The 16,244-nt window shown below is 40.1% G+C and overlaps 1 protein-coding gene across 2 annotated transcripts in view; it reads right to left on the bottom strand.

Moving 5' to 3' along the window:
- tmeff2a (transmembrane protein with EGF-like and two follistatin-like domains 2a) overlaps positions 1-16,244 on the bottom strand; it is a 104,281-nt gene that overhangs the window by 16,948 nt on the left and 71,089 nt on the right. For both annotated transcript variants that reach the window (XM_067516737.1, XM_067516735.1), the window contains exon 5: positions 5,534-5,630. In XM_067516737.1, coding sequence (XP_067372838.1) covers positions 5,534-5,630 — 97 coding nt within the window. The remainder of the gene's footprint in view (positions 1-5,533; positions 5,631-16,244) is intronic.

The raw sequence follows: 16,244 nt of genomic DNA, 5'->3' as shown, positions 1-16,244 counted from the left end.
AAACAAAAGGTTGCACAAATTATGCAACCTACATTATAAATATCCAACAGCCAACAGACAAGATTTGTCTTATTATTACATTTAAAAGTATCTGTAATATTAAAAAAGAATTTCAATGAGAAAAGTTTATGCGTGAAAAGGAGGGAGTGACGAGTTATGAATCAAAGCAAAATATGGTTATTTGAGCTAAAAATAAATGTTCTTAAAAAACAAAGATTGGAATCTGAGAACTGACCCACAGAACTGCATGTATTTATGGACACTAATGCCCCCAAACCTCCCATCATAGAGGAGCTTTCAAAGTGTTGGTCATCCGTGGGGCCACTGTTGGTCGGTGGCTAATGTCTGGGCTCCATGCATTTTTAATGAGCCCTCTCACTTTCTCCACAATAGGCACTATAGCGCTAGACTGCAGTGCGTCAACAAATCCCAATGCAACGGTCACACAAACACACACACACACACACACACACTTGGACACCTGCAAACAGGCAAATAGTCATATACATGTATGAGGCAGCATGGCTTTGTGTGAAATCTTGTTTGTCCCTGTTTTCTCGGACACAAACCAAATCGTTCCTTCACACATTCTGCTGAGAGGTAGAAAGGGGCAGAGAAGTGTTAAATGAAACTTAGCAGTGTTTGTGAATGTGTGTGCCGAACATATCAGAGCGTGTGTGAAATGTGTGCGTGAGGATACTTTCTTAGCAGGATGTGTCGTATTGATTGGTGCCTTGCGATTTCCCTCACATCAATGGCCCCCCACCCCGACTCCCAGACAGTCTGCTGGCTCCTAACCAAAAAGGCCACTTTACACACATGTGGACAGACACACACACACACACACAAACACACAGAGCGGCTGAGAAAAACATATCCACTAACCGCCTCGCATTGTGTACAAATCCTTAGGAGCAAGCCCTATTGCAACTGAACACAACATTGATTTTCATAATCCTTAGCCTCAAATTTCACTGTAATTCTTTCAAACACTGAGTGAAAGAGGCAAAGAGCCAGACAGGGAGAGTGAGAGGAAGAGGACAAGAGAGGGAGAGACACATGCTGGAGCAGGGAAAACAAGAGGGAATGAGGGATAAACAGAGGCTATACAGCATATATGCAAATCGTTAGAGGCAGAGAAGGCTTCAAGAAGCACTCGCAAACACACACACACACACACACACACACACACACACACAGAATTGTGTTTCCATCACTTCAGAGGAGATTACATCCTAGGGACTTAGCCAAACCCTAACCACCACTTGCCTAACCCATTAACCATAACCTTGTTGACTGTCATTTCATGTTGTTTGAAATTACGTTTACTGAATGTGAGAAAACCGGATATAAAGTTGGCTTTAATCAAACAGACATTACAGTGGTTTTCTTTAAAATGTCTCAGTTGAGAGAGTCACGTCTTCTTCAAGAACATTCAGCTGTTTCAACTGTTGAAGCCCTTTGATATCAAAGTCAGTACAAAGACAACATGTGAGGCTGCTCATAGTGTTCATATATAATAATATTACATTTAAGTGTAAATATTAATGTATTTAAGAACCACTCATGTTCACAAAAGTAAAACTAAATTACAAAATTCAAAATTGAAATTTCAAATTAACAAATTTATTTACATTAAAGGTACAAGGTGGAACTGAAGCCACATGAGACTCAAAATGAACCCACTCTTCTCCGTGCAGCCCCTCCTCTCTCTGCTCTGCTACACTCTCTGCTAAGCTCTGCTTAGCATTTCAGGTAGCCACCATAACAAAAACCATAAAAAAAAATCTGTGTAAAAGTTCTAACACTTAGTTATCAAGCAGAAATCAAGCAGAAGCTCTCTGATTGGTTAGAAGTGTGAGCGATCTAAAGTATGTTTACATATTTCTAGAAATATTCCTGCACGGCTGCCAGTAGGTGAGTCTGGGTCACACAAGGCTTTGACAGCACCCCTTCACTTGAAGATATCATTTGGAACATACTCTTTGAGTTACACACTGTGGCTCTAAGGTAATGAGAATCGATCTGTTTGTTGCACTTAATTCCTGTGCAGTGCATGTGTCGTATAACGTTTTATTTAGTAAGAAATGCACCACTTCAAAGGGACCAGATAATAATTATGTTGTATTATCATGCATAAACGTTTGCATGAAGGCCTTGCATTTACAAAAAATTAACCACAAGATTTAAAACGACCACACGGTGTGCAGTGTGTATCTTCTGGGGGGGGGGGGGCTGGCTTTGGGGTTTGAACATTGCTCAGAATATAGCCAAATATGAAATGTGTGGAGGGCTCCCAGTGGACGCTGTGTGTACAGTATTTGTGTGTATGCATGAACGGGCTCAAGGAAAATAAAGCAGGCTCCCACCTTGTATGTTGGACAGTGACGTGTCCTCTGTTTGGCTTTTCATTGAAATTCCATTTTGCTCCCAATAGAATGGGCTTCACTAAGGACATAAGTGCTGTCTTTGAAAGCCCCCTCCCCCTCCTTTTTCAGGAGGTCTAACCAGGCGTTCATAAAGCAAGAGGCCATGTAGCCTCCCTCTCTTACTAGCCCACTATCTGGTCCTCCTCCACCTTAATTCCGTCAACACCAATGGGTGATATTGATGTGTTTGAAAGCATGGGTTTCTGTGGGTAATTACAGTTTTACACCACAAATGGATCTAAATGGGTTTTCGTGACACTCTATTGATTCTTAAGGGGTAAATTGGTCTTCTTTGCCTGCTGCCTGCCTCCAGAATATGGAAGGCTTACAAAAGGGTGGTGGAAGGATTGCCAGGTTGTTCGGCACAGTGCAGGTCAAGTGCAGTGTAGTTCAGCCAACATACAGTATTTACAGCACGGATAAACATTTGTCTTCTCTGTTTTCAGCGAGTGGTGAGTCATAAATGATGTTAATATGCACATGATGCGAAATAATTTTATTTGGGATGATGCGCTGAAAAAAGCAACAGATTATGCACATTATGCAAGCGCATTATTAGTTAAAGGACGCGTACATTGTTTTATGCTGCCAATAATAGAGATGTTTACGATATGAAAAGTAAAACTGCATTGCATAGAGTCTTCTGAGTTTTCTTCCAGACCACTGAATTGCTTCCACATCTTTTCAGTGGTGCAAATAGTTTTGCTCTTGTGCCAACAACATCCAACCTGCACTTCACCTGAGCCAATTTGAACTTTCTAGGCGGGTTTAAGAATGTGAAGATTCTCTTCCTGTGCCAGAGCCAGAAACATGGACTCAAAAATTATGACAAGTACTGGTGGGACAGGGGATCTGTGCTATCACACCTCATATTATCAACCCATGAATGGACTGATATAACAGATCTATGGTGACAGGAGCAAAAAAGAGTGTTGGGCATGATTATTACTCAGTTCCACTGCAAAGAAACACAACCAGAAGAACAACAGTATTAAAATATGTTTGCCTTGTCTCTCCATCTTTGACAATTTCTATCAGATCTTCTTTAGTGTTAACATGTAGAGGGTTATTTATTAACTCTGTCAGGCAGAAAGCTAAAGACGGTCTCTAACACATTACCAATCTTCCACTTAATGAGTTACAGCAATATTGCAGTGTGATTGACTAATCTGGCACAACAACCACACAACTTTAAAAAGAAATACTGGAAGTTTTAAAAATACACAAATTTCTTCTCTCGGTTGGTAGAGAATAAGGACAATACCACCCTTGTCTCTCTGTATTGTTTGCAACCACAACCTGCAGGCATTAGCTTAGCCTACTTAATTGTCTTCTGGCTGGACATAGAAGTTGCATTAGTCCTTGTATATAACCCTCACCAATAAGAAAGCAAATAGACTTCATCTTGATGAAATGAAAATTTAAACAAAATCTGTTTAGACAGCCAAACTCTCAACTGACTGGTTAAAATATTTCAAGCAAACATGATTTGCCTATCATGATCAAAACGTTAAACAATACAGGTAAAATAATGATCGATGATGAAGTGAAAACAGATGTTTACGATTACAAAGCAGCATTTATTTATTACACTGTATTGTTTATATGAAAATAAAAATGATGCATTATTATAAACACATCATTTTACAGTCACCTGGTCTTTGATTGCAATCTGTGTCTCTCTTGAGTCATTGTTTGATTAACTGACAGTGTGTTTGATTAAAATCAGCTGCTGTCTGATTGGAACAACCTGTCATTTTAATCAAAACGGTCTTACGCCACGCCAGCAGTTGGCTGCTGTTTGATGAAAATTACCTACTGTTGGGTCACAATTACCTGTCTGATTATTTGCCAGAAACCTTCTTATCAAAACACCTTGGAGCTTTTGAAAGATTACAGCGTGCTTGTACTTTCCGTTTTACAAGAAAGGACACTAAAAATATTTATTTCTGTCGGTGTCAATCACTTTTTTTTTAATGACTTTTGCTGCCTTTCATTTCTTGACCATCCTCTCTCCTTATTATAGGAACACATGTGCCATGTTATGTACAACGTATTTATGTGTGGTTGTATGACTGAAACTCTATTTTATTTGACAATTTTAGTTTTTTAGGTTCCGTGTGCACTCAGAATTGACAGTGCGTTGCCAGTGCTACTGTATATTGACCTTATAAATTCTCCTTTCGAGGAGAATTTCTGTGTTTTAGTAGAATATTAAGGTTTGTGGAAGTTATGTGGAAGTGGGTGCCATCAGGAGGAGTGGACTCCAGCTGTTTGGTATTTGAAACAAGTCTCAGAATGCATCACGAAGCTGTTCTTTGGCATTACGGTTATTGCACACCGGGGTACATTATCTTTCCATTACATCAAGCAGTTTGAAAGAGTCCTACTCTCAGGGCACTTCTAATTTCTAGTGGTGCATTTTGGAATTCATATAAGTATTAACTGTCTTTTGCTGATACCAGCGGATCCTTGCTCCACACCAAATCAGTAACTTCATTTGAGCTTGACTCATGTTGGAGAGTGCAAATAAACGAATGCTGATAATATGTGCTACTAGAAAACACTTCACCGGTTGAGTCTCCTTCTAATTGGGCTCTGCACCCATATGTTTGTTATGTACCCCTGAGGATGATTTTAGTGCTGCTTCCCTGCTAATGCATGTGGGGAGTGGATAACACGTTACCTTCCTCTGTCTTATCTGCAATGAATGGTTACATTTATGACAAACATTTGTTCGTCACTGAACTAGTTTTCCTTGTGTGATTCAAACTCATTTTTGGCCTGACATTGCCAAGTCCTGTAAGGATAGTAATTGGATTTCCAGAATAAGCGAAAATCTCCTTTCTCTCTGTGCCCTGCTATAGTAATTGAGGTTAAATGAAATGGTCAACCATGCACTAAACCTCAGTGGGTGTTCTACAGCGGGTGCGTGCAGCATAAAGAGGAGTTTTAATCTAAATTTTCGGCATACAAACTTACCAAAATGCCTCAAATAGCAACAAAAAAGGGCCATTTGAATATAACTCAACTGGTGTCACATGGCTTTATGAAAAATGTCATTTTCAAGCATTTTGTGGCTGTGTTTGAGCATGCAAACTCACCAAACATCCTCTGCATCTACATCACACTCAGCCCCGAACTGACAAATGTCACAGGTGGACGTCTCCTTCTGTCCCGTTTCAGCTGAGCCCTCTCCTCCTAAAGTGACAGAAAAGAGACAAAGGTAAAACATGCAACTACATATTTCATTTAGGACAACACTTCCTGTCGGCTCATTCAGAGGCTGTGCAAACTCGTGACGAAGCCTCGTACCAATGCACCTGTCGTAATGTAATGTGACTATGAGAAATCAGTAATGGACAACTCAAGTGTATCTACACTTTGCCAAATCCTGCAAAAATTCCCACAGAAACTGTCTCCTTCATCCGTTCACTCTCTTCCACCCCTTCTCTCCACCCTCCTCTACTCCCCTCCCAGACTCTCCTTGTCTGACTCATCTATCACTCTCAAATCCCTACTGATCTTTTTGGAGTCCCGCTTTTATTTCATCGCGCTGATTTTCTCGCGCTGAGTGCGACGACTCCTTGGCGGCGGCGTGGGGACTGGCGTCAGGCTTATGGCGGCTTAGGGACCCTGCCGGTGCATATCATGCCTCATGAGCGGCCGAGGGGGAGAAGAAAGAAGGGGGATAAAAAAAAAAAAAAAAGCAATCTGGCCAATCTCAAATTGCATTCTCCTACCACAGAGGACTCCTCCAGTCTCTGCACGCTTTCGCTCTTCTTCTCTTTCCCCTTCGGCCCTCTTCTCCATTAGACAGGCTCTATTTTTAAACTTACTAGGGCCCATGAGGACAACTTCGAAAAAGAAGATGAAGAGGTGGAACTTGGCATCATTTCCCCATGTCATATCTTTAATCTTTCCAACACACATACATGAACAGACACCCACACTGCTGCCACCATGCATTGCTCCCCTGTGTCGCCGCTTTCATTTTCCCTTCTGAAACTTTTGTTATTTCTTGTGATCCCTTGCGACATGCTGGGTGAATTGGAAACAATCCTGGTATAAAGGTTTAACCTGATTTTCCGCTGTTGAGCTTAAGTTGGTTTTGACTCTTATTTTAAGGTCAAAGTCAGTTAAATGTGCTTCCTTTCTTTGACTGTTCTAATTGGCTACTTAGTTTGAATCCATTTAGCACGTGATGAGCTTCATCCTTAGCTCTCAGTTTGGATTTTGTTTCTGTTGGGCCAGAGTATCTAAGCTGCTTCATTCTTCTTTTTGCCCCGTGTCCAAAAGCACAACGTAGCCTATAAGAATCATAAGCTTCTTTCAAATGTCCTGCCTTTGCTTTCGCCATTATTATTATTATTATTTATTTATTTATTTATTTTTTGCATGTGAAGCTGTGTCTGAAGTTTCAGTGGTTGGAAAGCAGCCATGACAGCAAGGCAGCATGTCCTTTGCAGTCAGGTAGCAAGATGCACATTCTGTATTCACAGCTTTACCTTCAGGTCACAGGACTGACAAGACTATAAGGTGTGAAGCTGTGTTGACACAGCCCACTGATGTATGCCTTGCAAAACCACTCAACAACAAATATTATATGTTTTCAGAGTGTACCAGTGATTCTATTGGAGCTTCACGTTTCTTTGAAACTATCCTGAAAACATTTGTAGAGTTTTTTTTTAATCATGGGGCTAAATTGAAGGCATTTTAAGCTAGAAAAACATTTTGCCATCTCCTTGTATAATATAATGGTGTGGTGTGAAGTCACGTACATACCAGTGAAAAGACCAGTAGTGGTAAGTGGAAAGATTTGGCAAGAAGAACAAAAAGGTGGAGTTGATTAAAAATAATGATCTGTGTGGGTTGTCTCTCTATCTGCTGTCCCAGTTCTTATATCACAAACCTCATCACAGCTTAACAAAACGAAATATTTGTTTTGATCTATCAGCATTAAGACAAATCATATTTATCACCTGACAGAAATCTGAGGTGAAATACTTGGCCCCATACCAATGTTAGTGAAACATGTAGACGATGCTGTCTCAGAATCTGATTTCATTTAAGTCACACTCGGCTCCTTAGGCTGTGCAAACTGTTGTATAATATCCTCAGTAGCAGTGGAGGTGATTTTTCATATTCAGCAAAAAATAATCGTCATAATGTTATCAGGGTTTTTTCAACTTGGGCTCAATTTTAAAACCTGTGGAACAAAATGGAAGTGTGGAAATCCGTAGGCGTTCATACGAGACGGTAGGGTCTAATAAAAGATGTTATGTTAGACTGTACGACATGTAGGATCCAGCATTTTTTGAGCTATTGACTACATTTTGTTTTATTTCTTTATTATCTGTCTTTTGTGAATCCAACAACATGATTTAAGTGTTTTACTACATTGTTTTAATTAGTCTTAATGTACTGTAATTCCATATGCATTAAAAAACCCAAATCTATACGAAATGTATTTGTCAGACTTAATATAAAAAATGATTTAAAGGTGAAACAAGTATGAAAGGCTAAATCTATACAATTCTGTTATGTTTCCTATTTATACAGACATGGAAATTTTCACTGAAATAGTAATATAAGTAAAGAATTAAGTAATAATTCACAATCTTACCTAGACATAGTTTTTTGATTCAACATAATATTATTTTTTTTTCATCACATGAATCGAATGTAAAGTTTATGGAGCAAGCATGATGCCAGTGTAACAACACTAGTCTATATCTTGGCTGCACAACATGAAAATAAAGTTAGAAGTTACATAACTTTTTGGATTATGTGGACGGAAGTAATTTTACAGTATACATTGAGTGACTGAGCTCCATGGTTAAGTTCAGTATCAAGCTCTCATAATACATCCATGTTGCCACCCGTGGCCAAAACCCTGCACATTGACATTCTTCATGACAAGTAAATTCATCTTGATGTAAAAAAGAAATCAGTTAAGTTGCTCTTATGAGCAATGTTTGTAAATGTCTCTTAATAGATGTACTTTGGTTTTTTGGCAGTATTCTTCTCAGTTGTTCAATTGTGCATGACAGTTCCATTATCCAGGCTTGTTCTTTGTTCTCACCTCAGAGATTAGGGTACTGTCGATGCCGGGACTGCAGTCAATTGAATTAGCCAGTTGTGACTCTTTGACCATTGACGTAAATGCAATTTCCCTTATTTCCTCCTGTCGTGCATGTTGCGGTGTGTGAAATTTTCAGAGCTCTCGCAGGCACTGGTGCTAGCCAGCCGATCCAGCCTCTCTGTATTCTGTCAAACGATCAGCTCCACATAACGGCCTGTGGGCAGCCAAGCATCTAAGCTCTCCCACGGCTCTCCTCTCCTACAAACTCACACAAGTGAGGGGGGGGGGGGACAGAAGTAGAGGGCGAGACCATTCACGTTTCTCTCATACCTTCTCTGATTTCCTCCGTGTGTGTGTGTACATGCATAATGCAAATGCCAACATTGTCTTTCCTTCTCTCTTTCCTCCTCACCCTCACACTACAGCTAACACATCTTGCATGCACACACTCTCACACACTTTTCCCCAGATCCCCATACACGGTACTGCAGGCACAATTACCAAAGGTGACTGGGGACAGGCAGTGTTTTCCACCACTCAAATCCCTGATAGAGTCTCCTGTAGCACTAACACAACATCTCCCCTGTTTCTGTGTCTGCTAATCCCTGGAATCAGGAGACACGGCTGGGTAATGACTGAAATGATTAGCCCTTCTTGTGCCCCCACAATCTCCCCCCACCAGCTCCTACATCACCTAGTATTGATCTAATCCTGGACCAGACTGTTCGACTAGCCTCCTTTGTGATTACTGTACAAATCCTTTCTTTGCTTGTTCCTTTTGTTGTTATCAGTTAAATTAATTAAGCAATTCTTTCTGTGTAGGTGTATCTTTTATGTACCTTTAATGAAGGGGTAAGAAGAAGGAGAAATAGAGAAAAAAGCGATTATTTATTTAGGAAGAAAATAGGACATTAGGCTGAATAATAAGAGATTAAAACGACAGAAGGCCAAAAATGGTGGCTCAGTTACAAAGGTGTTGTGTTGTGTCGTTTCCTCTGGGGCTTAAAGTGGGCTCTAATGCCATGCTGTAAATATCACAATGATCGGCCATAACATTAAATCCAGCTGGTAGTTTTACTATAGGGGTGAACAGGGGTCAGAACGGGGAAAAATGTAATGTGGGCCGTGACCCACGGGTGACAAAACACACAGTGCATCACAGCTTGCTGCCAATACTGACGCCCTGCATTTAGGCCTGAGGCTCTCGTGGAGCTACTAGCCAAGCCCTCGCTAGGATGCCACTGAAAATGGGAAATGTTTAATGTGAGTTAGGAAACCAAGCAGGACAAGCACAGAGCTCATTTACTGTAACTCCAGCAGCTGGCTGAGTTGCTCGGGTGTGAACGAGCCCCCGGTCGGCTGGTTTGGATCCTGTAAATTGTTAAATGGAACCGGTGACAGCTACTTTGCATGGCAAACTAGGACAAAAAAATAAATAAAAAATCTATCCTTCTATCTATCTACTGTATGTGTATATACACTTACTGGCCACATCATTAGGTACAGTTGTACAAGTTAATACAATCCAATACAGCAGCTCTGCCATGAGGTCTACACAGGTATTGTTTATCTGTTTTTAGGTTGAAACTGTCAGAAAGGTGATAACCCTACAATTTGTTTATTTTTGAGGTCATAGTGGCTGGTGATATCACCATTAGTCATATTGGAGTTCATTATATTAATAGGTGGTTCTAAACTTTTGGCCAGCCTATTTTAAATGAATAAGGGGGGTGTCACCACATTAGACCCACCTCCTGTAAAAATAGATTTCATGGCAAAGCTGCTGTAGTGGATTGCTTTAGCTTGTACAGCTGTACCTAATAAAGTGACCAGTGAGTGTCTGTGATAGTATAGCAAATAACTCCGCTCGAGTTTTTTAGCTAATAGGATCCCATCCATAGCAAAACAGCAGAGGAGGCATTTCTCAAGTTGTTGGCCATAAATGTAAATACTGTGTCTTGCAACGGGAAAATATTCACCCACTTTATATAAGCGTATATATAAGCCCACTTATGGCTTATATATACAATATACTACACTGACTCAAAGTACAACATTAAGTGCAGGTTTAAAACTGGTGTCTCCCCGTTTGACCTGCGTTATGTCACTAAGCCGGTCATTTCAGACAAAATACTGTGGTTACTTTGACAGTATTGGTAGAGTGGTGGTATTAGTATAGTAATATACTGGGTAATTGTTACTAGTTTGTTGATTTTAAACATTAATATTCAACTGTGTCGAGATCATGCAGCTAATTTGTCATTTCTCTGACAGCAATGATTTGCACTCTAAAATAAATATTCACCCCAAACAGGCGGCTGTAAAGTTATTAGTTTGACATACAATGTGGGTAGAGAGTTGCCTTAAACATAACACAAATTTAATTTACTTTTGTATTTTTTTTTGTTCTTGAACATCCATGTTTTGAAATCATAAAGCATTGCGATGAGAACAAAATTTTCACTAATCCAACAACTGTTTCTGTATGAATTTGCTCCTGTTTTGTTTGTTCTAGTATCTCGATTGACTTCATCCGTAAATGGTTCCAATGTAGTCTAAACAAATTACAGACAATTATATGAAAAGCATCAATTGGAGAATGAGCATGTCAGCTACTTGCAAAGTGCAGCAGAAAGAAGCTGGAACTGCGCTACTGTCATCTGTTTCATATGACGCATTGCTTTTAAATGAAGAAAATTAGACAGGTACTGAATATTCTTCAGTGTGCAGAAAAGTATGGATGTGTCTGAAGATGGCTGTCCCAAAAAAAAAAATGGCATCGTGAAGCGATTGTATGAGCTGCAGAGTTTAATGGCGATGATGTGAGACACTGTCAGTGTGATTCACCTGTCACAGCTTTATGGTTGCTGAAAAAAAAAAAAACCTTGCATGACATCTGGGCTAGTGTTTCCCAGATGGCAGTGTTGAAGATTGCCTCTAAGTGGAGGACGGTTCTGTGGTCTAATGGCACTTTAACTGACAGTATCAGCAGCCCAGATTATGGTGATAATGGCAGAGCACTTTAATGGCTTAAAACAGTCCTCAGCCTCAAACCAGTGCTGACTTCACAATCCCTATGAAACCTGACTGAGTTTAAACAACTTTGCAAAGAAGATTAGCTGAAGAATTGTACTGTCCAGATGTGTCACACTGATACAGAGTCCAGGTTGTAACTGCTGCCAAAGTTGCCTCAACTACATATTGCAAATGAGTCTATGCACCATATTTTCTCTATGTGAGCATATCATGTGCTGAATTGTGTGTACAAAGACAACAGCAAGGTGTGTTCGGCACTTTTGTATATGCAGATACATCAGTGAAGCTGAAAGGAAGTTTAAGAAAGAACAGAGAAAGCAAGAGGGGGACATAATTCTTTGAACCGAGCATGCGGGGTGAAGGAGAGGCCTTACTTGTGAGTGAGCACACACACACAAACACGCACAAAGACACACACCCAAACACTGACAAGAGATTTAGGGCACTCCAGTGCATATGGATGATGAATGAAGCCCACACACCCTTGGAAAATAGAGCAAGTCCACTACGACCTTGTTTGCAAACACGCTGGGGAGAGAGGAAAAGAATGAGAGAGAGACGGAAAAAGAGAGAGAGACACACACGCTGATTCCGTTCTATGTACATTTGGATGTGCGTGTGTTTGGTCGCTCTAACTCCACATGTGAACTCCACATGGCTCATCATTGTTACTGCATCACCCTTGCAAAGACTGGACTCAGACTAAAAAAAAAAGCTATTTAGTGAAAACTCCCTGCAGAATGTTACCCAAATGTTTGGGTATCAAAGCACATTAACCATTCATGAAGTCCAAACTGTCCCATTACAGGAGCCATCAATGCAGATGTACACACGCTTCAATTGACACTAGTAAAACAGGCTCAAACTGAACATTTGAACTTTCACAAAAGGTGCAGACTTGTTCTTTTAGAGCTAGACTTAACAAATACATTTGCCCTTATACATAGATGTTCATTTTCATTGACCGTTCCAATAGATTTGTATACAGCCCACAGAATAAATTCACTGTGCCAGCTAAACAAAATTATGTCTATTGGCAGGTGTGATAAATCTTAGCAAGGCCTATTTTCTTCCTGTAAACGGACATGTGATCCATGAAAGGTGATACAGGAAGCAATAAACATGAGCCAAATAGCTGATAATGGCCCAAGATGATGATAATGAATCTATAGTACTGGTCGCACTGTATCGACATCACAGTGCAACTGGTACACACTTTGACTCATCTGAGATGTAATCTTTCAGTTGTGTGGAGAGCTCCATTAAAGGAAGACAGTGCTGACAATTAAACTATGAAACCCATCAGTCAAAACGACATTATCAGCGTGCCACTGCCCCAAGTGGCCGATCTGACATTCGAGCCAGGCCAGAGAACAGAAGACAGCCAAATAATCCATAAACATAATGGACATCAATATTGAAAGGATGACAGATGAGACTGCCGACAAAATCCAGGATTCAATTTCTGGTCCCTTTTTTTTGCTGCAGAAGACAATATCGCTTTTCACAAAGTCATTTGTCAGCCATAAGGCCAATGAGGAGAAGCAAACTCTGTCTAAAAATTGAGCCAAGGGCGATTGTTGTAGTGATGCAAATGACTAAATGCATCAGGCACAGGGCAATAATGACATGATATAAATTATGATACCATCAAAGTGCATGGTGGACGTCGGCAAGGAAGCACAAGACACACAGCATGTGACCAGCATTAGACCCACTAAGACCAAATACTGAAATAAAAAAAATGGTCATTCTCGAATTGATGGCAACATGTTTCAAAAAAGTAAAAGCTGGGGAAACAAATGAAAGGAAAAGAATTTGAAGGTTTCATAATCTACAACTTCTTCAAGAGATTCAGACAATAATAATCTCTGTACACAAGAGACCCTGGACAAACTACCATCTGAATGACTGTGATCAATGGTCCCTCAGGCAGATCTGCATTACAAAAAGACACAATTTTATCGTGGAAATCACTGCATCACTGGAAACTACTGTCAACGCAGTTTGTTGTTGCATTCGCCGAGTTACAGCTCCACATTCTTTGGACCCCATTTAAAATGGACAAACTGTCCTGCAGACTGATGAGTCAAATGTTTAAATTGTTTTTTTTTTTCATTTTAAGTCAAGGACCCCTTGTCCTATAAAGACTGCCTCTGTGATGCTGCTGGGGTGTATTTGTGCACGTGGCATGGATTACTTGCAGTTTGGTGGAGGCACTATCAATGCTAAATGCTATATCAAGGTTTTGCAAAAACACATGCTGCCATCTAGATTATTTCTCTTTTCAGGTAAGGGCTTTAAATTATTATACTATTAATCAGTAAGCACAAATTATGGCTCCATGGCTCCACCGTAAGAGTCTGGGTGCTTTGGCTTTCAGTGTTTTGGAAACTGCGTTGTACATTACACTGATAAAATGACGACATATTTTAACTCCAGCAGTCCTTTAACTAGACTGAACAGTTGGTTAGATCAATATCTTTTTACCATTCATTTAAATTAGGGAGCATTGAAGAACCCCAGCGTCCAAATGTGAACTAATCCCAACATATTTTATTGTGACTGAGCTTTGATATGCAAAACTGGGAGGAGCTTCATTGCCCAAGCTTTTTGAGGAATAGGTATACAATCGTTCCTCATTCAGAGAAATCTATAATGATAATGCAAACAAGAGAAAAGCGGCTGGAGCTGCAGTGAGTGTGGTTTGTTCGACTGGACCACACTACACTGAGACTGAGATAATGTCCATGCCAGGATGGATTTATTAATGCACTGTTCTTACATTTTAACACAACTCAAACAAAAATGATTAGATAAAGAAAGCGACCTTGCAGCTTTACTTTTTTAACTCTTGGTTGATTCTTTTCATTCATTTCAGTGGCAAATTGAAAAGAGCACAACAAATACACAATAACCTCTGACTCACTTTCCCGAATCCAACTCTAACTAGGCACACTGGCAGCCAGGTGAAACGACAATTTGCACATGACCATGTTGCTGTTAAAGAATTCACAAACAAGGTCCCCAACTGGGTCAGAGCCTTTCTGAATGGATTAAAAGGAGGAATTATGGCTTTAAAACTTCATCTTTCCCAGCTTTGAGAGGATTAGACCCTGCATTCTGTTCTCTCTCCTCGCCTGAATGGCTCAGAGCCTCAGTGCCTGTCTTTTAATCCTGTCACCTATCTGTAGTCAGCCAGAGCTCTGCAAAGGTGTATTCAGGTTGCTCACAAAACGTAAGGAAAAGTGACCTGCACATGACATTTAGTAGTTTTTAAGTGGTGGATACATTTGCAAGTGAATTATTTTTAACTCAAAGCTCTTGACGCTCGACGGAACAAATGCAGGTACATTTATTGCATATTTCTTTACATATTCAGATGTAAAAACTGCTTCCAGTGTTATGCTAAGCTAACAACCCCATGACAAAAACCCCATAAGTAACATAAATGTGTTGATAATGATGAAAGTGAATTTCTGCCTGTTTCCCATAACGTTAATATATCTTTAGGTTTTGGTACAAATACCAAAAAGTAGTGTTTGCTTTTAATACCCTGTATTAAGAAATTCCACAAAATCAGCCAAAAATGCTAAATTCTTCAATATTTATTTTTGTCTTAAACAGCGCTGCCATACACAAACTTTTTGTTAAATGCATAGAATTATTATTTAAATAAGGAAATGTCTGGGGCAGGAGTGGTTCAGTTGGTAGAGTGGTCGTCCAGCGATCAGAGGGTCAGAGGCTCGCACCCCACTCTCCCCGACCGCATGTCAAAGTTCCACTGGGCAAGACATTGAGCCCCAACCGTCCATCCCCAGCTGTGCAATGCTGGTCCTAAAGCCTGGTAGAAATTGGTGAGGGTTATGTCAGGAAGGACATCTGACATAAGAAATGTGCCAAATCACCCTGAACCTATAGGATAAACTGAAAGGAAAAAATAAGGAAATGTCTAAAAGTGTACAATGAGAGTTTCACAAGTAAATCTAGCTTCCTTCATCTTTAGCCTTCTTACTTCCATCAGTGTGGTATTTGGGATTGTTTTCATTATGTAGACCATTAAGGCTCAAATACACAACATTTGAGAATCAAATTATCTGGTACATGAATCTCCAACTCAATCTTCAGGCCGTCAAATAGTGATGTTGTGTCAAAGCTCATGGCTTCTCATACATGTTCACATTCTTTTAGGTCCATGTGAAACCCAGGGTTTGGCTTTCTATGACTGGTTAGATGAGTGAGCTGTCCTTAAAACCTTTTAGAAGTGAATATTCCCACTGCTGTCAAGGATGCTCTATGTGTCTGGGTCATGGGAGGCGGCACCACCACATCTCCGCAATCAGAAAGGTTATGAAGGATATCTGAAAATCAGTGTATTTGTATCAATGTATTTGCTAGATTTAAATAAATACTTGCCTTTAAAAGAGAGACAGAGGGTTGATATTAGCTAAAGAAATAAAATTTCAATCTTTATTTATCTTTTACTGAATATGGTTGATACTAACACACTCACCACCTACAGTCTCTCCAGTGCAATATAAATGGTCTGAATTTATAAAGCGCTTCTCTATCTATTGGTACTCAAACTGCTTTACACTGCTTCTCATTCACCCACTCATAATCACACACTGATGGGGGAGCTGCTATGCAGGTAGCCAACGCTCACCGGGAGCAATTGGGGTTCATTGTGTTGC

The sequence above is a fragment of the Channa argus genome, chromosome 9, assembly GCF_033026475.1.
Source record: "Channa argus isolate prfri chromosome 9, Channa argus male v1.0, whole genome shotgun sequence".
NCBI classification, from domain to species: domain Eukaryota; kingdom Metazoa; phylum Chordata; class Actinopteri; order Anabantiformes; family Channidae; genus Channa; species Channa argus.
Note: the sequence above shows the minus strand (reverse complement) of the source record. Positions and strands in the feature narration are given on the sequence as shown.